General features: G+C 35.6%; 2 protein-coding genes across 2 annotated transcripts; both read left to right on the top strand.

The window, feature by feature from the left end:
* The first annotated feature begins 209 nt into the window (after nt 1–209).
* On the top strand, nt 210–4,475 carry LOC132546796 (uncharacterized). The gene has a single exon (XM_060210513.1). It carries the CDS (start codon nt 210–212, stop codon nt 4,473–4,475), a length of 4,266 nt encoding a protein of 1,421 aa, XP_060066496.1.
* A 5,254-nt stretch (nt 4,476–9,729) lies between these two features.
* LOC132546795 (uncharacterized) lies at nt 9,730–14,412 on the top strand. The gene is made up of 3 exons (XM_060210512.1): nt 9,730–9,884; nt 13,405–13,537; nt 14,209–14,412. The coding sequence occupies exons 1-3, from the start codon at nt 9,730–9,732 to the stop codon at nt 14,410–14,412; spliced, it is 492 nt and encodes a 163-aa protein (XP_060066495.1).
* Nucleotides 14,413–23,301: the final 8,889 nt, after the last annotated feature.

Here is a 23,301-nt window from a genome sequence, read left to right as displayed (position 1 = left end):
TGTTTTAGTCAGTCCAATGTAAACCTCCGAGCTAGGCACACGTCTACTCGTACCTTCCAGTCTTAATACAGTTTAGAACCGAAGACAAGAGTTAATTGTTATTTTCTCTATTGTATCCGGAGGCTGAGGGTAACAACTGGTGGCAGCGGTGAAAGATTCTCTATCAAGTGTGGGACTCCGTTACATAACAAACTTGAAAGAGACTGAAAATGCCGACAGGCACAGGAGACGGAGAGACTGCCGACGCAGCCCAGAAGTTATCGGCTGCTCAGTCAAAAGTAGAAATCAGAAAATTAGAGCTCCAAGCAGAAGTAGAAAAGGAGAAGATTCAGTTAGAACGTGAAAAACTTCAGCGTGAGGCTGAAGAAAGAAACTTACGTTCTGAAAGGGAAGCTGAAAAGGAAAGAAGGGAAGCTGAACTTAAACTTGAAAAAGAAAGGATGGAAGCTGAAAAAGAAAGGAAGGACGCTGAGCTAAAGCTTAAAATGATGGAACTTGAAGTTGAGAAATTGAAGCTGGAAAACAAAAACAATGCAAGTGCTGTGCCATGTAGAGTGAAACTACAGCCTTACGATCATGCTTCAGGCGAGGACATTATATCCTATCTCGCTGAGTTTGAAGCATTATCATCACAAGCTGGCTGGACTCTGGAAATGAAAATGCTTCAATTAAGAAGTCTACTAACAGGAGAGGCTCGTGAAGTTTCAGCTCAAGCCCACAAATCATATGAAGATCTGTCAAAAGCTTTGATAGAAAGGTATGGAAAAAAGCCATATCAGTACTTCAAAATGCTATTGGATGTCCAAAAACACCAAAAAGAGACATATCGTGGACTTATGGCAAGAGTGAAACAATATGTCATACGTTTCATTGATGACAGTGAAGATGTTCTTGGGAAAATAGAAGAGGAATTTTTCCTCAGTGCTCTTCCAGTGTCACAGGCACAATGGATCCGCAGGAACAAAGGATCTGGAACTGTTGTGGATGCAGCAGAGGATTATATTTTTCCGGAGAGGAGCACAACAAAAACCAAAACACAGGTTAGTCAAGCTTCCGTAGAAACATCAAAGACGGAATCGAAAAAGAACTTTTCTGATGAGCCAATGAAGAATGTCAGGTGTTATAATTGTAACAAAATGGGCCATATTGCAAAGAAATGTCCAAAGGCCAACAAGAACAACATAATCAACTTGTTAGTCAACAGTCATTCTGACGGCCTTGTTCACCTGCCAGGTGAAGTAAACGGAAAGGACATCAGTTTTGTGAAAGACACTGGTGCAGTTATGACATTGATTAGGGAAGATTTAGTCGACCCTAGATATGTATTAGAGGGACAACGTCAGACTCTCTATACAGCAATCGGTCAGCCATTTTCTGCAAAATTGGCTGTAGTAGACATGGAAACGCCATTCTACAAGGGACATGCCCAAGTTGGGTTGGTACCTGACCTGGCCGCGGAGGCATTATTGGGTATGGACATTATGGAACGGAAAACCATCAACGTGGTTACCAGAGGACAAAAACGTCAACAGGATAAAGAGGACGCAGAGGCCTCTCAGAAAGTAACCATGGAGACCAAGGGAAATTCTGAAGTGGCAGAAAACCATAATGTCAGGGAGAGTGAGCTCAACTCACAGGCCAATGACAGTGACGCAAATAAGGACACTGAAGATTCAGAATCTATAGCGACAACAAATGATGAGTCAGAGGTCATCATTGAAGAAAAAAATTACACCAAGGATATCTCAAAAATAAATGTGGAAACCCTTAGAGAGATGCAAATATCGGATGTGTCGTTAGCAAACTTAAGGCGAAAGGCAGCAGATTCTTCAGAGGAAGTTGATTCTGATTCCAATGCAATATTTTGGGAAAACGGTGTTCTTAAACGGAAATGGAAGGCAACAGATGGTGTGAGATCTGGTGTTCAGGTGATATTACCTGTAGATCTCAGGAATCAAGTAATCGAGCTAGCTCACAAGAGAGCACTCGCAGGCCACCTGGGAGTCGAGAAAACAAAGGAACGTATTCTCACATCATTCTACTGGCCAGGTGTTTTCAAGGATGTTACACAATATTGTAGGACTTGTGATGTTTGCCAGAAAGTGGCTAAGAGGCGTTGTGACGAAAAAGCGCCATTAGTGCAACCGCCGATAGTGGGTGAGCCCTTTTTCAAGATCTCAATGGATGTAGTAGGGCCATTGTCGAAGTCAAAGAGAGGAAATAGATTTATCCTCACAGTGATGGATGACGCGACGCGATACCCAGAGGCCTTTGCGCTCAGGAATGTGGATGCTGCAACTGTAGCTGATACCCTGATTGAAATGTTTTCACGTGTTGGATTTCCACAGGTGATTCTTACGGATCAAGGTTCAAATTTTACATCGGTGCTATTGAACAACCTGTATGAAATCACGGGTATCAGAGGGATCACCACATCTCCATACCATCCACAAGCCAACGGAAAGGTGGAAAGATTCAATGCTACACTGAAGGCCATCTTGAAAAAGTTGTCAACAAGTAATAAAGAGGAATGGGACACTTTATTACCCTATGCGCTTTTTGCGTACCGTGAAGTGCCTCACGAGGAAACAGGGTTCTCGCCATTCGAGATGCTCTATGGTTGGCCAGTTCGTGGTCCAATCCAGATTTTAGAGAAGGCTATGACAGGTGAGGATGAAATTCAAAGAACTGTTGTAGACCATGTTGTTAACATGCGTGAGCGCCTGTCAGAAATAAGGGACACAGTGCGTGAAACACTTGTTATCAAACGCCAAAAGATCAAACAATGGTATGACCAAAATGCGACCAACAGGGAATTCCGACCAGGCGATGAAGTATTATTACTTCTACCCTCAGACAGCTCCAAAATGGTTGCTCAGTGGAAGGGGCCATATCGGGTCATACGTAAGGTTACCGACGTCAACTACGAGATTAGCGTAGGAGGTCGCCGAGGGAGAGTGATTTATCACGTTAATCTACTCCGCAAGTACAACAGATCTGTACCTCAGATAGGGTTTGTACAGAGACAGCCAGACGTTAATCCAGCCGAGGATGTTGGTGACAATGTGGACGAAATCACAGACGTGAAACTTGGCGCTAACCTCAACAAAACACAGCGGAAGGAACTACGGAGGCTTTGTGAGGACTTTCTGGATGTCATTAACTCAGAACCAGGTAAAACTACTCTGGTTACACATACTATCAAGACAACGAATAAAAAGCCCATAAGGCAACAGCCGTACCGAATTCCTCAGTCAAAACGTGGAGAGGTGAAGAGGATAATCGACGAAATGTTGGAGAAGGGTCAAATATCTCCATCGTCAAGCCCATATTCAGCACCGGTAGTTCTCGTCGAGAAGCCTGACAAATCGATTAGACTGTGTGTGGACTATCGCAAATTGAACGATATTACTGAATTTGACGGATATCCGATACCACGCATAGACGAAATCTTCGAAAAACTGGGAAAAGCCAAGTATTTAAGCACCATGGACTTAGCCAAGGGCTACTGGCAAATTCCTTTGGCAGAGGAGTCACAGGAAAAATCAGCTTTTGTAACGGAATTCGGCCAATTCAAATTCCATGTAATGCCATTCGGAATGAAAACAGCGCCAGCTACTTTCGCTCGAATGATGGACAAAATGCTGAGAGGACTGTCAAATGTAGTTGCCTATTTTGATGACATTGTGGTTTTCACCGAGACATGGGAAGATCACAAGACTCAGTTACGCAACGTTCTACAGCGTCTGAGAGAAGATGGCTTAACCGTGAAACCCTCCAAATGTATTCTTGGAGAGGAGGAGCTGTATTGCCTTGGTCATGTTGTTGGCCATGGATCTGTCAAGCCTGATGACCGGAAAATAAAAGTCATGACTGATTTTCCACTCCCTCAGTCCAAAAAGGGAGTAAGATCATTCCTCGGAATGACGGGATATTATCGTAAATTTGTGAAAGACTATGCACGAATCGCGGAACCATTGACCGATATGTTAAAATCAAAAGAACCTACAAAAGTTGTATGGACCGAAAATAGAGTGAACGCGTTCAGGGCTCTGAAGGATGCAATGACACAAGCTCCAGTATTAATCAACCCTGACTTTGAAAAGCATTTCTATCTACAAACAGACGCGAGTAACACAGCTATAGGTGGAGTTCTGAGCCAAAAAGTTGACGGTGATGAGCACCCAGTCGCGTACACGAGTCGAAAACTACTCCCACGTGAAATTAACTATTCGACAGTAGAGAAGGAATGTTTAGCCATTGTGTGGAGTATTGAGACATTTGGATATTATCTGAATGGTGTTCAGTTCACGGTTGAGACTGATCACAACCCATTAGTTTGGCTGGAGAAAACCAAACTGAAAAACCAGAGACTGATGCGATGGGCCTTAGCATTACAGCCCTATTGTTTTGACATTAACTATCGAAAAGGCTCAAACAATGCAAACGCTGATGGGCTATCGCGCATCGAGTAAAGGCAAAGAGAAGAATGAAACTTTTAAAATAATTTTGTAACTTGTTTCTGTTAATATTCTGTGCAGTAAAATAATTTAATAGTGTAGGCAGTAGTGAAATAGCAAATTCCAACAGGATTAAATCTCAGTGCAGAGACTAAGGACATGAACTTGGACACGAACAGTTGTAGTGATAGATTGATTATTATAAAGTCACTCTGTGGATTATGTGTTCCAGACAACATTAACCCGTGAAATTTATCTTAAGGGGGGAGGTGTTAAGAGTGAAATAATGACACCAAGTGAGTGGCGAGTTTAATTAGTGTTCCGGCTCATCGTACAATTTTAGGGTGTCTGATGTTAGCCAGTACCGTGTCATATAAATTTCATACTGTCAGGACACTAGGCGTAGTGACCAGCCGATGACCAGTTAATGTTGTAGTGTGCCAGATAAGGTCAATTAATGACCCCTGCTGGAGTTTCAAGAGTTTAAACAGACTTTAGAATTCCTTCACTCTTATCTTCATCTCTGATAATTATTACTTTCATCTGTTTGATTGTATCTGTAAATTGTCTGTATCATGCATGTTTTAGTCAGTCCAATGTAAACCTCCGAGCTAGGCACACGTCTACTCGTACCTTCCAGTCTTAATACAGTTTAGAACCGAAGACAAGAGTTAATTGTTATTTTCTCTATTGTATCCGGAGGCTGAGGGTAACATTCATCCTTACATTGTTATGTTCCGAGTTTTCCAATTGTCCTCCTAAAGCAATGTTGTCTTCATAGTTGTATGTCGTAGATTGTAGGTAGGTATGTAGGTTGGTTCTTATCACTCTATAGCTGAATTGAATTTATTGAATGATGTGACATGCAGAAATTAACATATCTTTCGACTAGTGTTTTTCTTCCTTGGTCGCATTATAGATTTCAAAACTTTGTGCTGCTTACATCAATTTGATGAGACCTAGAAAAGCAACAAAGAAAATACCGACATGTGAAAGGAATAAAAATTCAAATACCTATGACAGAAACCTTGATACGGTAAACAAGCCTAGAATATCAAATCAAGTGTGACATGTAAACACCATAGGTTGGGGATGCTATTCATATTGAAATATTCGCAATAGTAGAACTGAAATCATCTTCCTCCGTATATTTCTTCTTTGATTTGGATGGTTAAAAGGATGAAACTTCAGCTTGCAGTTAAATTCTTTTGAGCATCTTTGCTATAATCGTTTTAATATTTGATATATGATTACTTGTTAAAAACAATGGAATTCTGACGAAAGTCTTGCCCTCAATTATTTTAACAAAACAAATCGTGAATATAATAAAGAGATGCGAGATGTGATACTGCTTTACGATAAAATCACATGTTACGGACTCTTGGTGCCTATTATCTGCTGAAACATGTAGTCCTGTGATTATACTTATAGTCATGATCACACTGTAGCTTATCAGATTCCAAGAAAATGTTCCCGGTCATTATTTGAATTACCAAAACCTGAAATTTGATTCTTACACAGGACGCATATGTCAATCTGGCATGTTTGACTACTATGCTCAATCCCTCACAACGCCATCACATCATGTTGAAATGTTCAAGATTCAATTCAACAATAAGTTCAAATAAGTGCTGATTTTCATATCATTAAAATGAGCAACACATGCTTGAGTATATTATGAATTGGTGAAGTCGTCTATGAGAATTTATACGTGACATCTATATGACGTAAAGCCTCGGGACTAAGAGGTTGACCTGCAGAGCTAACCATTCGTTGATCGCAAAGTCTTTTATGCTTTAATTAACATATTAGTGGATAAACTTCACGTATAACATAAAATATTATGTACACCACTTTTAATTCATTCGAATAGCGGCAGGTTAAAAAGTTTTTGAAATGCAAATGCAGGTTTCCTCAGTGGCCTTGAAGATATTAAACAATTTTGACCCTTGGTCCTAGTAGACAAAAAATCTTTGGTTAAATTTGCATTGTTAGGTGCAATGCGCTTGCAGAAATAACAAGTTTGCTGATGTTTAATTAAATTATAATACAATGCTCGTTTCGGGAATCTATATTTATTTTGATCATTATGAAGCAAAGTAACTTTTGATATACAACTCACATTGATCAGTATTAGTAATTTTTAATATAACAAGTGAAAATCGTTTATCAAAATTCCGCAGAAAAAGTTTGAACCACTTGATGAAAACAAATCACAAGCTCTGCAACAACCAATCAAATTCGCTCATTAACATTCAACACAAAGTGTCTTTGCTGAATGAGTTTCAAGCATCAATAGACACATTTGAGGAATACCTGTTTACAATGTATTTGAGGATTCGAAGCATACAGTTATTGAACACAGAGTTAGAAATAAAACAAGAAGATATTTTATTACTAGCCACGGTGCTTGTTGTGGATACATGTACATTGCACGAGTGAAATGAATTGGAATGTTAAGAATAGTTCCCCGACTTGGGGTATAGATTTTGACGTCACAGTCTCGCCGAGTTGATTTTACTTCCATCTATATTGCCTCCTCGGACCAGGCACTGAGTTCTGAGATCGTTAACTCCACTGATTATCTCAAGAAGCCACAAGTAACAAAACCTTCTTCTCTCAATATCACGCTCCAAAACACCAGAGGATAGGTCATAACAGAGAACAACAAGGGCGTCACTGAGATCGCAGGCGACCATCTGTGACTTCCTCAACGAGATACTAGAGCAGAAGTGATATATCACATCCTATGTGGAAACTATATAGCATCTTCTGTATTAGTATTATATGTTTCTGAGTCCTGTTCTGTAGGGGAAACAGAAAAAAACGTATATTTACAACGTAAAATTTGAGTTTTTTCTACGAGCTCATTTTATGGTGAACCTGGACGGTTAAATTTAGATATCTAAATATTACCAGATGCACTTAACCAAGCATGCAAACAAATAAGCCAACCAAACTCGTTATTACGTTGGGTACTAAAAAGGTAAAATGTGTAGATGTGTATATTTAACACAATTGCATTTTGAATTCACATGGATCATCAATGGGTATTATTTAGAAATTTGCATCGATATTTTCACTCGGGCAAACTACAGTAGTCGGTCTATTTCCCAAACAACACTCGTTGTTTAAATCAAAGAAGCAATACATCTATTAACCAGCCACTGAAATACGAGATTAAAGCTCTAAAGGATTAATTATTTTGTTAGTATCTTATGATCTAGTTGTCACTAACATACTTCTTTCAATTATCCCATGTCATATGCATTACAAGCCGATGTAGTTATTTTAGAGGGAAATATATCGACAAACTGTATAGACAAGAAAGAGACTCCATAAACGTGGGATATCTGTCGTATGCATATTTTCTCGTGTTAATGTTTCATTACATTTGTATGCATATTTCATCGTGCATCTGCTGTGAATGCTATGCTCTATCAGTCACCTTTTCTTTGAAATACTTATTTTATACACCTAGTTCGTTTTCATTACTTTTAGTTATCTCGTTAAGCACTATAATATATTTTGTCTGAATGCATTAAAATCTCGTGTTGTTATATTGCTCTATTTGAGCCAAGTGAATAATTGGATTGAACATATGAATTATAAATTTCCGTCTGAGTTATAGGTTGCTTAGGCGATAGAGATAATTGTTTCACATTTTTTTCTTATTTGTTGACAAGAGACTATGCGGTTGATTAAGTTTTAAAAACGTTTACGCAGAATCATTTTTTGTAAATAGGTAAGAACCTCCTTTATATATGACTTCTGTTAACCTGAATTATTTTCTGGATTATTCATTTAGGCTTATCAATATGTAACTGATTATATACATGTTCACTGATACGTTTATCTTATCAAGGGGATTACTTTTCCTATATTGTAACAACAACAGTCACTAGTTATACACGCCTGCACTATGGATTATATTGTTTCTTAAAATCTGAGAAAAAAGGGACAACAATGAAAGGAAAAAAATAAGAAGTAAAATATGTTATATAAGTTTTCATTAATTGACTTACTGTGAATAGAAAGGAAAAATATGTAATATGTAAAATTCATTCAAATCAGCTGTGCAGTTAATTGTCGATTCTGATGCATTATGCTGCTACCTGTATTTGCCACTTATCTTACCTGTCTAGCGACACTTTATGTGTATGTTGATATGACGAACCGGTCCAGGTATTCGTTGGCCATGCCATACGTTGTTGCATTCATATCGTGTAGTAAGTTTATGAGTTTGCCAGGAAACTAACACCTATTTTGTTTTGTTTGTTCAAACCAATAACAATATTGCTGTATAATTAAGGACTTGATGCATTATGTTGTCATTTGTACAGATAAAAATACGCCTATCATGGAATATTTTAGCTTTTCAATCCTATGAAATTTCCGGATTAAAATCTATAAATACTTATTTGAATGATGTATGAATGACTGTGTAAAATGACAGAATTAGATATGGAAAGTTTCAATGAAAAAAAGGGCATAAGTCGGGTAAATATAGATACATTTCGGGTAAATTCCACCTGTCTACACTTTCATAGTAATTTACATAACAGAAACATCATGTGTTTTATTCATAATGCAGAAATATTATTTTGAGATTATTTTGGCAAATGTCAGCACGTTATGACATCATCTCTGACGGTAATCATCGACAAGTTCCTGTAACTTTTTTCAGTTATTTACATTTTCTTTTAAAAATAGCAGGCTGGAGACCAATAAGTCAAAAGTTCATATTCTGGAACGTGAATTGAGTGTGGTCAGGAAGGAAAGACAAATCAAACTCGTTATTGACGACCGGTACAGAAATGGTAAAAAGTGTAGATGTGTAGATCCAATGCGATTACATCTTGATCAACTTTCATTCACATAGAACATCAATGGGTATTATTTAGAAATTTGTAACGCACACTTGGCAATAAGTTGACATATTGACCAAGTGATATGATCCGACAGACGACATTTTGTTTCTTGACTCCTTGTTTTGGCGTATATACAGATAAGATAATTCCAACTTGGCATGTGATATCGAAGAAAGTCTTGTAGATTCTTTTATTCTGGGTTCCATTAGGAAGTAAACAAATTACTTATGCAACATATATATACAATGAAAAACTTGTAAATTGCTAACGACATTTTTTCATATCTATATGAAAATTGAATTGTTTGACATGGCTTCTTATCTAACCAAATGTCGAGTTCTCAGTATTGGCTCACAGGCTCACAGGAGTTACGATATATAACAGAACCAGGAACCAAAATGTCTATGATTCTGATGTTACTAATTGGACTATCATTACTAGGTGTGTCGACAGCCTGGAAGAGTACAGAGGAATTGTATGAGTTGCAGACACAACTCGAAGGGATCAGTACAATATCCCTTCTGGTCACTGTCAACGATACCTGGGATCCGAGGTATTCTGTGTGTCAAGGCTGAATTACAAATATCTATCTTGTGCAAACTAAAACGAAAGGAATATACGTTAATTGCATTGAAATATTTTAAAAGTGAAAATAACCCTACGTATTGTTTAAAACGAACATTTTGATATGGTCAATTGTCTATATTCAGTAGGGTTTCAATATGCTGCCCTTCGTTAACATATTATGAGAATCCCTTTCGAATGATACATATTGGTTATATGTTGATGTGTACAGTCTCTATTTCACATCCAATACAATCTCGAAATAAGTCAATCCTTTACATACAGTACAATTTCGATATCGTTACCTTCTGGTTCTTCAGCAATTTTTTTTACAAAATGTAAATTCATAAAATTCTGTAAAATTTCAACATTTATAAACATGTACAATGACATTTCGATGTAAAGTAAATGCATTTACCGGCTAGTATGCTTGTTTTTATACATATACTGCAGAAAGGATTATGAATTTTGGTTTTAACATTAGACGAAGTCGAGTGCTAAAACGACAAAATCCATTATCTAGTCTCAATTATAAGCACAAAAACAAGCATACTAGCCACATTCTTAAATAATTTGAGTCTAAAAGTTTTGCAATTATCGCAATGTCAACAAACTTCAACAAAAGCTTAGATCTCCTATTTTTGTTTGAACCGTTACCTAGCATGTTCTTTAGCTAAACAAAACGCTCCATTCAACCATTAATGACGTAAAAAGTTGTTTATATTGCTTCCTAGTGTACATACACGAAATTCTAAGTCAGAATGATGAAGGTGATTATTCACTAAAGTAAGTCGATGTAACAATAGTCATTTTGGAGAGACATCAACAAGGGATCGTGGCAGGAGAATCATCTGCCTCAAGCGAAAAAATGGCCACCATGTATCGGCTAGTTTCTGAATTCATTAGCATATCGTGGATAACATCCTGAAAAGTTATTTTTTAAAAATATTAAAATGGTTTACATAACCATTTGTTTATATTTGAATTTCGATGTACGACTTCATATTTTGCTCGCAACAATATATTCAAAAACATAATTCGGCATTCAATTTTTTTCCATGTCATGACCTGACTACAAAAATGTAAGGAAAGTAACATCGTATTTGCAAAGGTTGAGTGAGTTTTATGTCTCTGCATTTATCCCGCAGTGCATTACCAACAAAAGTTTTTAATTGTTAATATTTCTCCACACTTAATCTATATTTCTTTATTGTGAGTACTCAATCTCATCAAAATAACAGGTCAGATAAACATATAACGCATGATTTCCAAGGATTTCAATAGTTGGTAATCGAAGGATATGTAAACTTAGTAACAGTAGATCTCTTATGCGATATAAAGTTAGTTCATCGTGCTCATTGGGATTTATATGCGTGTTGGGTGACGTTGACGAAGAAGAAAACACTTACTCCTCCGGAACACATGCTTTCGTTCCCCTTGTTGATGAAACTATTGACGTTCGCTGTCTCAACATGTAAAATCTAAGACTGAGAATTGCAATAGTACCATCATTCTACCTTCGTATATATCTATACACATTGTATACATATTTACGTGTTCAATGGCGACACCGGATAAGGTAATGGCCATTCGGTCTAATGGCTTGGAATAAACTGTGTCAGCCTCTCTGTGTGTCTCTGTCTCTACCTGTGGTCCTCTTATGTATTTGTGATCCTCTGTCCTTTATGGTGGTCACTAGTCAATATTGTTATAAGGAAACACTGATAGTTTACTGCGCATGCCCTAAATGACAGTGGATAATTCAGGTTGTTGAAATTAACTAGAATAAAAGACACACAAAATTATAGTTCACTTATTTAGCAGATGGTAAAACGTCATGAAGAAAATATCCTGATTGTTATTTGCAGTTTGGGCATTGGTACTCAACTGACATAATTTTTAAGGAAATAACAGAGGAGGCTAATGAATCCAGGTTTTAGCCAAAGGTACCGTGGATGATCGAATTAGCAAACGTGTGAATAAAACAATGGAAGGCACTTGACAACATCGTGCCAAACAGTCTTACATTACATTGCATCATTGGAAAAAAGCTATCTAAAAACTGACATTAAGGACGGGAAGATTGGATAGAAAATAATACCTGGTGAAAACACTACGAGGCTTACCTTAAATAAAACTAGGGATCTAACCTTGAGGATGAAAAATATTGTGTCAAACTAAAAACAGCAATATTACTTTAACACACTGTTGTGCTTTTAAAATTATAGTTTATATATTAAAAACCATCACTATCGATGAAAGTGATCACGACGTGTTCGAAAGATACGCGCTGCTATTTCATATATTAATAAGTACGGAGAACAGCGGTCTTTATTTGTTTATCTTTCATATTAATTGTCTTTATTATCAACCCGTATTCTTTCAAATAAAAGAACCTATTGTTTTTGACATAAACTAATGATGGTCCTGTGTTGTGAATTTGACCTATATGAACTATTAAATGTTAATATGTTGGTTAATTAAATGATTGAACATTGTGTTCAACATATGTTAGATTTTTAATCATGATTTATCGGCCAGAATGAAGCTTAATTTTGACATCTATTGATTAGTGGTGAATTATGTATTGACCAGAAGTCAGAGGCATACTGTTGTTACATAATCTACGACACATGGTCTATGTTATTAATTCATTCCCTGATTACATAAGTTATTACCTAAGCTCTATCTAGGCAGTTCGCATGAAGGTCGGTGTATACTTATCTTGAGGAAGACAATCTAATCAACGACCATTCTCTTGTTTAAGTCGATGACAATAACTCATGATTACTCAATCTTTGTTAGCCTATTTATCTATTATGTAAAACTATTTAAGTAACAGTTTCATAATATTTTGGTATAAATAGACCTGTCATGGTCTGCCAAATGAGAAAAGAAAAAGAGCAGAGGCCAGACAGGAGAGAGGTTGGCTCTCCGTTGGCGGGACGCCCGCTCGCTCGGGGTTTTGCCCGAGAAAGTAAAACTTTACGTCTGAACTTAAGTATTCTAAAGTCATAGTTACCGTAAATGCTTACCAGACTGTTTACATGTTTAGTGTATATAGTTAAATGCATGTAAAGATTAAATAATGTTCAACAATGACAGTTTGCATCAAGTATTTACATCATATGTAAAACAAATGAATGGATTTCAACCATACTTTCATCATGGACTTTTAACATATTTTATATTTAACAAATTTTGATTCTATCTACCCCATTTGGATCTGTAATGATAAGATAAATCTATGTCATTATGTATTGCATGTGATGATGGGCAATGTTCCAATGTAGATTGACAGAAATACATTATGGCCCAAAAAACATCCACATTCCTGTTTTACAATTACCAGGGTCTCAAAGCTAATATTTTGATTACGTTGCAATGCCTATATATATGTTTAGGGGGATGGTGAAGGGGTTGGTACAAATCATATCCTTTACATTTGACACTTAAATGATACCGATCTAAATGAAAATTGAATACTAAGTATTTGTGTAATATTGTAGAGGATGCATTGAGACCATAAAAACTCCACCTATAACTCTGGGGAAGCGATTTCACAATATTGAGGTGGGAACATGTGATTATGGAGCCATTACTGTCAGTATGGTGAAGGCTGGCAATGGACGGGACGCTATGGTAGGCCTTTCCTGTTTCTATATTTCATATCTAATCATCATTGAAGCGTTGTGTCTACATCTTATGGACTGTCTAGACGATATAGGCTTTTATGAAGTACATGAATGTGTTTGTGGTGAACGGCACAATTCCGAAAAGAAATAGGCGGAGGATAGTTTTGCTGGAAAACGATAATTAATCGTGTTTAAATATGGATTTAAGGTTTGCAGAGAAGTAATTCAGTGACTATTCCTTGTTTCTCAACGTATACACAAACGATATCCTTTCTTCTCTTATCTTTGTATACCCGTGAACATTATTTTTCGATACACAATAACTTTGCCTAATGTGAACCATCTTTTTATCTTCCACATTCTTTTCAAGAATATTAATAAAAATAACAGAAATGAGGATTTCGTCTATTTCAGCAGTATTCTTTTTTTTCTGAAATAAACATTGTAAAATGAGAAAAGGTTGTGCATAAGAAACATTTTCAGTGCTGTGAGGACCTATCATACTCGATTCGTGTTTGATGTGGGTATTGTCTGTTCATTTGTCATTTTCTGTCATGCTCTTTAATATCAAACCACTCTAATGGCTCATGTTTGGACCCAATACTCATAGGCCCCTTTTATGTAATGTTCTTTGCGTTTGTGATATTGTAAACTTTACTAACATAATTTCCTTTGCAGAGTTTGGATATCATGTTTGAATCGCATGTGATTGTGGACGCTTCTCATCCGGAATGTCGATTTAACTGGAATGGATCGTACTTAGTACCTACTGCAGAAAATCCCAAAAAGTCTCTCCTCCCCGGATGTTTTGTGATGGACTCACGTGAAGGCTACCATATGACGTATTATTGGTTCCATCTGCTGGACTGGAATTTCGGTTAAACTACTTAATTCATGATCGTTTCAAATATTAAGAGAATGTACACAATTAGTAACTCATTAGAAAATTTATTTCATAGAGTTTTTTCTTGCAAATCATTTTTTTTGTTTCCAAACCAGAAAAGAAATCACTAATTCTAATTACAAAGATTTTCAAGACAAACAGTCCGATAAGAAAACAAGAATTTTGAATTTGCAGTGTTCGTTTTCTCACTGCTTTCAAGATAAAATCTGTTCATGGCCCATTTTTACTAAATTCCAACAGGTGTCTACGTTATTCTGTATCGAAGTCTGTTGAATAACTGCCTTTGACAGAGATATCATTCTACAAAATTTGATAACGGTAAGCTAACTTGTGGTGGATATTGTAAATCAAAGTCAACATTTGTCAATAGTGCGAAAATTGGAGTAATTTTCCCTTCTTGTTTATCCAATTATGGTTGTTCTTTCTACACTGATAAATATTATATTTTAATCCTTTTGTGCAAAGAGACCTGTTCGATACTGAGATAAAGCAAACAATCCAAGAACATTGCGTTGCTCTGTAAGACAAAACTGTATAAATATGGACAGCCTTCAGACAGAATAAATTCATAACATCACTGAAGCAACAAACAACAATCATGTTCAAATTTCTCAATGATTCAGAGAAACATAATACATATTTATGTGAAATATGCATGTAAAATATATCATTTCAATAAGTATGTGTATAACTGAAGTACATCGGATTGTTTAAATGTACCTTAACGAAGCATTTAGCAATAACAAAATAACTTCAGAAAAAAATAATTGATAAAGAATAAGACAGCTAATATTGTGACTTTATACTCATAGCATATTTCACTAAAACTGAAACCTATGAAAATCATGTAAGTAACGTATAACATGACAGTAAATGATTTATCAATAAATGGTATTGATCCTGTTCCAAATTAACCTGTACAACCGCGTTAACCTTGCTAATTAGGACTGATTTTGGTTATTGCTTTGTTCAATATACATCACGTCAACAAAATTTCAAAGCACAGTAAGAAAGTGTGTAAATGTTCTTACTGGATACACAATATTGTTAAACATATAATATGGAACTAAACCATTTTAAGTTTTGGATTAATAAGAGGAAGTTTCCTTACAAAACATCGGTGAATTCTTACTAATTTGTGGTGTTTATAGCGAGTACAGGTATGTAGAAATCCTGCCTATTTGGAATTAATATCATCGGTTCTCTGGTAATTGCAAATGTTTTAGCATTAAGTAATACTGGCACCCTCGATATTCCATCACTATCATACTATGCACTCCTAGAACATTTCTTGGTATAATTATAGACACAAGCAAAATAATTTGATTTGATTGTCTAGATCGGGTTTTAGAAGACAAATCACCTGATTAATCACAGGTTGATACGCTCGTTTGAAGATTACAAAGGACTGGCACCCAACTTCAAAGCCATTACATACTGTTATGCGACCTCGAAATTCGTTTAATGTATATCAAAGGATCTAACTAGTCCCTTCATCTTATCTACAAGATGTCGCACACGGAAAATTCAATTTTGACATGAAATATCACACGGTTGAAGAGAGCGATAGTAAACGTAACCCCTGGGGTATCGAAGGTGCAATAATGGTAAAGGTCGTGATAAATGTTATCTTTACACTAAATACAGCGCGCAGATACAATACTCAGAAGACACTTATCCTCCTACAACACATGATATTTTTTCGTCATACTTTTCCTATGGTCTACGTGTTCATTTCAAGATACTTATGAATTCTCTTGAAAACTATGCAAAAGACTACGTTGAATTCACTTTCTGAGTCCATTCGGTCCATCATTCGTAAAAGAATTTGTAGCTTGAAATCAGAAATGAAAAAAAAACACATGTCAGCTTTACTCAGTCCTCATGTTCAACCCACATTTCAAGATTTAAATGACAAGTATGTTATTGTGCCCGAAGATAAGGCGTGCAATAACTGGATTCTTTTCTGTAAACTTTATTTCATTTTCTTTATAGAAAATGAACTGGGCTTGCTTGAAAACGAAGGAAACCCCACCTATACATTATGTAATCTTTCAAAAGAAGAAATGCTAGCGAATCATGCTTCGGTATTTCAATAATTTATTTTGCCTATTAATGATGATAAGGATACGGACCTCCCATTTATATTGGATTCATAAACTTCAAAAGAATTCATATGAACAGCCTTTGTAAAAACTATTAACCACCATTTAAGTACTATCAAATCTAGGTCACAGTTCCATATTGAGAGATTGTTTACTCAAAAAGCGGAATTATATTATGTGGATTTTGAAGAATTCCAAAGGAGCTTTTGATCAATCTTCAACACCCTCTTCTACAAAACATTTCTTCTATAAGAACATTTGATATACATTTACCATCCTGTATACCAGGATCAATTCCAAGAAAGGTGAACAGCGGTATAAATTTATCGTTGTAGACTAAACTGAAAACGTATTTCGTAAAAGATACGCCCAAATCAAAGAAGAAACTTATGGAGAACGACATCATAAAACTGTTAACATCATCGTCGAGTTTGGTTGTAAGATCCTCCAATAGATTATTTGCATACTTATGTTAACTGACCTGCTCCTTTGATGGCTGACTTGTTTTTGTTGTCATACGAGGGTGAACGTATGAAAAACAAAATACCTTTGTCGTTTAATTTCACTTTCAGATATATATAATTGATGTATTGTCTTTAGATAATAGGAACATTGTGGAGATTATAGACTCGACAGAGTCTTCTACATAAGCTACTGATCTTGATCTTTTCCTACAACGCAAACAACATGGACAGCTTTTCAAGCTGTATGATAAACGTGATGATTTCAATTTACCTATAGTGAATTTTCATTTCTGAACAGACAAACTCGTAACACAGGGTTTCAAAAGATGCGGTCGATGAAAATTTTGGGGAAGTTTAACTGTCGTCATAGTGATCTCAACAAAAAATATTTTATTTTTTTGTGTGATATGAAGCTGGAAGTGTTTGATGCTCATTTGCTTGCGTGTTGGTTCCGTTGATGTATACCTCTATTTCATTTGAGAATGTGATATTACATTGATTGATCAGGGTTTATATGGCGGGTGTCGTCGAATAAGCAGAAAATGCTTACTCTTCCGGAACACCTGGCCTTATTCTCCAAGTACTTTATCGGGAGTTGCCATGTAAATCTTTCTTTTGTTCATATTAAAACCTCTTTTTATAGAATTTGAGTTTAGATTATTATTCTAGATTTTTGAAAACCATATTTTGCAAGTTTCATTCAGTTTGAGTTTGAATTCATTTTTTATAAGCATGTCGGTGAGTGCCTCTGTTTTTAAAGTTTTCCCATAAAAAGTCAAATTGTTAGTCAGACTGCATTATATATTGCATCTAAAGTTTAAACTGTGACGTAGTTTGTGTTCTAAGATATGTATTGATTTTACTTGAAAACGGCGGCAAAAAAATGGAATAATTATATAAATAGGAAAGACTGATTATAGGCAAAACGTTTGGTTAATACATAATTTGCATGTGCTGGGAAATTATCTCCAAAGGAATCGAATGCTGAATTATATTATTAGAAGACAATTTTTTTCAGTTTCTATCGAGTGACAGCACATATTTCAGATGTTAATAATATATAATTTCATCTTTGAAGTAGTTCCGTCTGTTGCAGATTCCCATTATAACATAGTTTTCGTGATTGATTTTAACTAATTCACTACATTATAATAACTCATGAAACATGTGTCGTGATAAGATATTTAAAGCAATGTAGTTTCAACAATATGAAAGACCAAAGCTTTAATAAGCTTAAGCAATTGAGACTGAATTTTCTTAAAAAAACACTAATTTTAATTTCAGATACATTTACATGATTTTTTTTTTCAATACTGCTATGCTTTAATGGACTGATTGAGATTATCTGCCAAGATAATTACGGCGTCAGATTGTTTAGAAGACTTTGCAACAATTTGTTAGATAATAAAAGTCAGCATTGTGATACGCTTAATTTGAGATAAGAAATGGAAACGTGTGCTACTTTTCAATTTTGATGACGGAATCCTTTGCTGAGACAACGTAAATATGGGAGGAAAGAGCTTTAATTGTATTTTGCATAAAGTAAACATTATCAAAAGAACGACAAGAACAACAAAGAACATACAAATGTTAACAGAGTCTTCAAACTCCTTAAAATGAGAGAAACATTTACACGGAGACCACTGAAGAAAGTATAGGAACATGGCAAGATATTCCTGAAGAATAATCGTCCTCCGGTTTATTGACAACATTCATCATGTAAATCCTCTTACCTAATGCCATGTTCGTTTCAACTGAGTTCAAGGGTATAAACATAGAAACTACGTCGTATACTAGCGAAATCAAGCACTTTATATCGCCCCAATAGGTAAAATATTCTAAGAGATCATGGTGTCGCCACCATGAATCTCTCCAATTGTCTTTGTCAATCCGCAACTCTTTGTGTTTAGTGTTCTTGTCATTTATAGTAAATTTCAGGAAAATGGGATAGTCACAACGGGGAAATCATCATGCTTATAATGCAGCGTACAGGAAAATCGATGCCAGCAGTCCTTGTACAAGAGCCTCTCTGGTTTAGAATTCCAATTGGACATGGCAAATGTATCGTGATCTGAAAACTAGACATTACCAATAAACTAAGTACATCTAAAGATTGATTAAAGGATGTTTGTGAACTGATTTGATAAACTCTTTGGTATGTATGTATATTCTGTCTAGTATGAAACAGAAAAAACCAAGTTGAGTGGCACATTTTGTTCCTATAGGTATGCCAATTGTCTGCTAAAATATCTGATAACCAAACTCGACTAAGATATTGTCAGCTAAAGGAAATGTCATGATCACGTTTTCTCTCTCGGGAGATTTCCTCTTGGCATTGATTTAATAGCTACAAAATGCACTCAAGCTTGATTCAAAATCTTATATATTCATATCCGTATTCCGTTGGAAGGCGTATCATGGTATTATGTCTTTTCTTGGAAAGCTCCGGAAGCTTAACATTTTGGGTAATGCATAAATCGTCAGTAAGTGTGTTTGTCTAATACGACCATTGTTATAAGAGGAAATAGAACAGGAATATGCCTAAGAAAGTGTAGCTCCTAGCTCATTTGTAACCAGTTGTTGTATCCTTTGCATGTAATTCAAAAGCTTGGAACCAACAGGCTTATAGTAACTGGAAGAAATGCATTCTGTATTGAAAACGTTGCGGAATGTTCGCGTCGACACGCTTTGATATAAAATCTCACTTCTGTTAATGAAAGAAACCTAAATGCATTTGTAACCATAATCGACACACCTATCTCAGTATGGCAGTTGACAAGTTCTCGTTGCTACAGCCCCAACAGCAACTGCGTTGTTCTGTCCTTAGATGTGTGTGTAATTTTTGGTTTTTAAAATTGCGTAGAAATTTTGAATGGATTTACGTTTTGCGCTGTAAGAATACATATTTTGCAAAGTATGCTTTGTATAACTTTTTTGTTTACATGGAATAATAAATCAAAAACTTGAAAAAGTGTCATGGCGGTGGGTGTGAAAAACCTGAAAAAGTGTCATGGCGGTGGGTGTGAAAAACCTGAAAAAGTGTCATATCGGCGGTGTGTGCGCATGGGACGAACAGTCCAATTCGGTGACGTCTAATGAGGTAAAGTGATGTTATATATTAAGACGTTCTTGCCACAACGACAAGGATTAAAACAAAATTGATTTTCTGTTTGTAAGTTTTGTTTGTTTATAAGTGCTATTAGTTGATAATTCAAACCAAGCCCCCAGACTAGCTTCTTATCAACTCGCACGTGCGGTGTTCTGTACGCTTACGTCATGTCGAGAATTCCGTAAAATATATTGTTCAAAATTTCTCAATAGTTCAACCACACTGTGCTTCTTGTTTGAAATATATAGTAATCGTATTGTTATTATAAAATAAACTAATTTTGAATGCTTTTAAAATAGCGATTCGAAAGATCGCGGCATTATTTATGCAGAAAATTGCCGCTAGATGGCTCTAACTCTTTTCGATATTTCAGCCAATGAGAAGGCCAGGATCGGTAAATTTTGTCTGAAAGGCCGTCGCAATAGGCTATCCGTACTGAGTACGTTTAGCCTAAAAAGCACAGAAGTGTTCCAAAATGCCAAAGCTTTAACACCTGGCTAGTGATGAATGAAACCTTGAGAAACATATACTAAATAGTTTGAAACTCAACCTCAATAAAACTTTGTCTAAATATGAATGAAAGAAAGATTTACACGTAGACACCTGAAAAAGAACAAGGAGAAGACCAGATGTTCCGAAAAAGTAACCCTCCCCTGCGTTATCGACGACACCCACCATGTAAAACTTGGCCAATCCCAGTACGTAACGTCATGTTCGAAACTCAGAACAGCATATACAACGGAACCTACAAGCAAACTAACGAGGATCAAACATGTCCACCTTCTTATAATACATCTCATTTAGAAAACCATGACGATCGTAAGACCTAATAATTTTTGACCATCACTACATCTTTTAAAAACCGGTGTTATTAGTTGTAAGTTGACGATATCTTGCACGAAAATAATGATATTGGGAACAGTCACTTGAATATCGAATCAACTGCGACATGTTTACACCATAGGCTGGGAATGCTGAAATGCTGCTATCCGGAAAGGAAAAAACTCAATCATCACGCGTATCATACAGCTTGTTGTAAGAAAGATCGAAATAAACAGAAGAGTCTGTATCTGTCATTGTCTAGTTGGTCTATACGATGGACGTTGTTAATAAATTCCTTGTTATCTAAAGACAAGCGATCAATATATCTGAAAGTTAAAGTGAAGGACTTTGCCCGGTCGTTTGGCCAGTTTTGATAAGCCTTCCATGAATTCAGCGAGTACATAGAATGAAGCATGGAAATCACACAGAAGCCTCTAAACTTAAATAAAGTAATATTTGGCATTTCTAGCACAACTTAAAAAAGGACCTTGGACAAGAGATCTGATAAGACCGGAAATCTTTATTCTACAAAGAGACTTTTAAATGTATAAATGTATACAATATAGTTAGGTGTAGTAGAGCCAAACAATGAATTATACGGCTTCTCCGTTCTTTTAGGACTCATCAGTGATACTAAATTTTGAACCTTAGAAGATGTGAATTAAAAATCTAAATTTATCACAAGAAATGTCAAATTCTAGATGGATATGTGTACTAAGAACGTGAGTATTTTAAAACCAAGCTACTTTTCGCATTTATGATTTATCGGACACTTTTCAAGTAATTTACCTCTTTCTTCCTGCATTTTGCAAGCTTAGTTTCAGTTGACACACACGAATACAGGTCATTTTTTACATGTACATTGTATTTCTGACCTATACAATACTTTCAATACTTTGAAAACTCATAAAATATACGGTTGGACGACCATCCAGTTCAAAACATATGTAGTAATTCATCAACTTTAAAACGTATATGGATACTCAAATACATTTTTTTAACTTTCCTGATTACGTTTTGAAAATAAAAGCTTAAAAAGTTCATTTCAAGATGTTAGATAATAATGGAACACACATTATTTTTTCGACATAGTTTTTTTCGTTGGTCTCAGGAATAAAACGTACACAAACAATATATAATGGTATAATTGTAAGATTTTTTTTAAAGATAAGTAAAATAGTTTAGAAATCAGTGTAAATCTGGTAAGTAATAAAATTGTTGTAAGGGATAATCTACTTACGTAGGACCAAAGAAACCAAATATATATAATTCGGAGAAACTACAAAAAAAAAATGTTTACCAATAATCAATCGTGGGAGTTATTTCATTTCTTGATACCAAAGAATCTTAAATATTTTTGATGTAAATTAGTTAGAGGCACATGGTCACACAGTCCACTTTTTAATGTTTGGGGATGAATCCGATTCTTGTGATGACTAACCATGATCCTTTGCATCAGACGTTTAATTTTTATCACGTTTTAGTACATACCAAATAGTTCGTCCTTGTCCTTCAGCATAACGCATACACGTCCTGAGTGTAATCGGCCATCACCGCTTTCGGTGTCGTTCAAACGACTAATCGATTTAATGAGACTGACTTTCTGGCTGCTGTCATCATTGCGGCAGTACGTCCTCCATCAAAATTTAATTATTTTATCAAAGATATTGGCGATAATACATACCGGTATAAACAAAACTTAAGTGTATGGTTTTACAGTTGCTTTATCTAATCGCGTCTTTTTAATATTACGAGTGAAATCTTAGTCAGGGTGCAGCTCTATTACCCTAATTGTTGTACAGTTATGGGAATCGAATGTATAAGGAATTTATAGGAAAGCCGAAGTAGCGTTTCCTCATTTTTACAGTATATTTAGAGTAAACAGTTTTCAAAGGTCTCATAAAACTGATCGTACACTACGTAAGTAGCAAAACAAACGACAAAACCTCCCAAAGGAAATGTTTTAATTAGAATTTCAAATAATAATTTGATTTTTCTTAAAGTATTTTTCATATCAAAACGATGAATATATTATAAAATGTTTTTATTTCTAGTAAGTGTTTCTGTGGGCTAGGAATACAGTGAAAATGAACAGCTATTGAAGTGTTATATATTACCACAATTAATTGTCTATTAGAGGATAAAGTTGCTGTGATATGTCAAAAAAAGCATTTTGTCTTGACTCAAACTACTGACTGCTTCTGCATTTCATATATGTTGAGAGTTACAGACGCACGTGTCCACTGCTTACTAGTTAAATGCAATTATTGTAGGTAATTTATGGAAATACAATCATAATTATAATTCATATAGCAATCAAAATGAAATTTCTTTGTTTCACGTATTGATGTATAATTTGTATTCATC

Source organism: Ylistrum balloti, unplaced genomic scaffold (genome assembly GCF_031769215.1).
Source record: "Ylistrum balloti isolate Yb309-2 unplaced genomic scaffold, AGI_CSIRO_Ybal_v1 Utg369916, whole genome shotgun sequence".
NCBI lineage: Eukaryota > Metazoa > Mollusca > Bivalvia > Pectinida > Pectinidae > Ylistrum > Ylistrum balloti.
The sequence above is the reverse complement of the archived record's forward strand: the minus strand, read 5'-3'. Positions and strand labels throughout refer to the sequence as shown.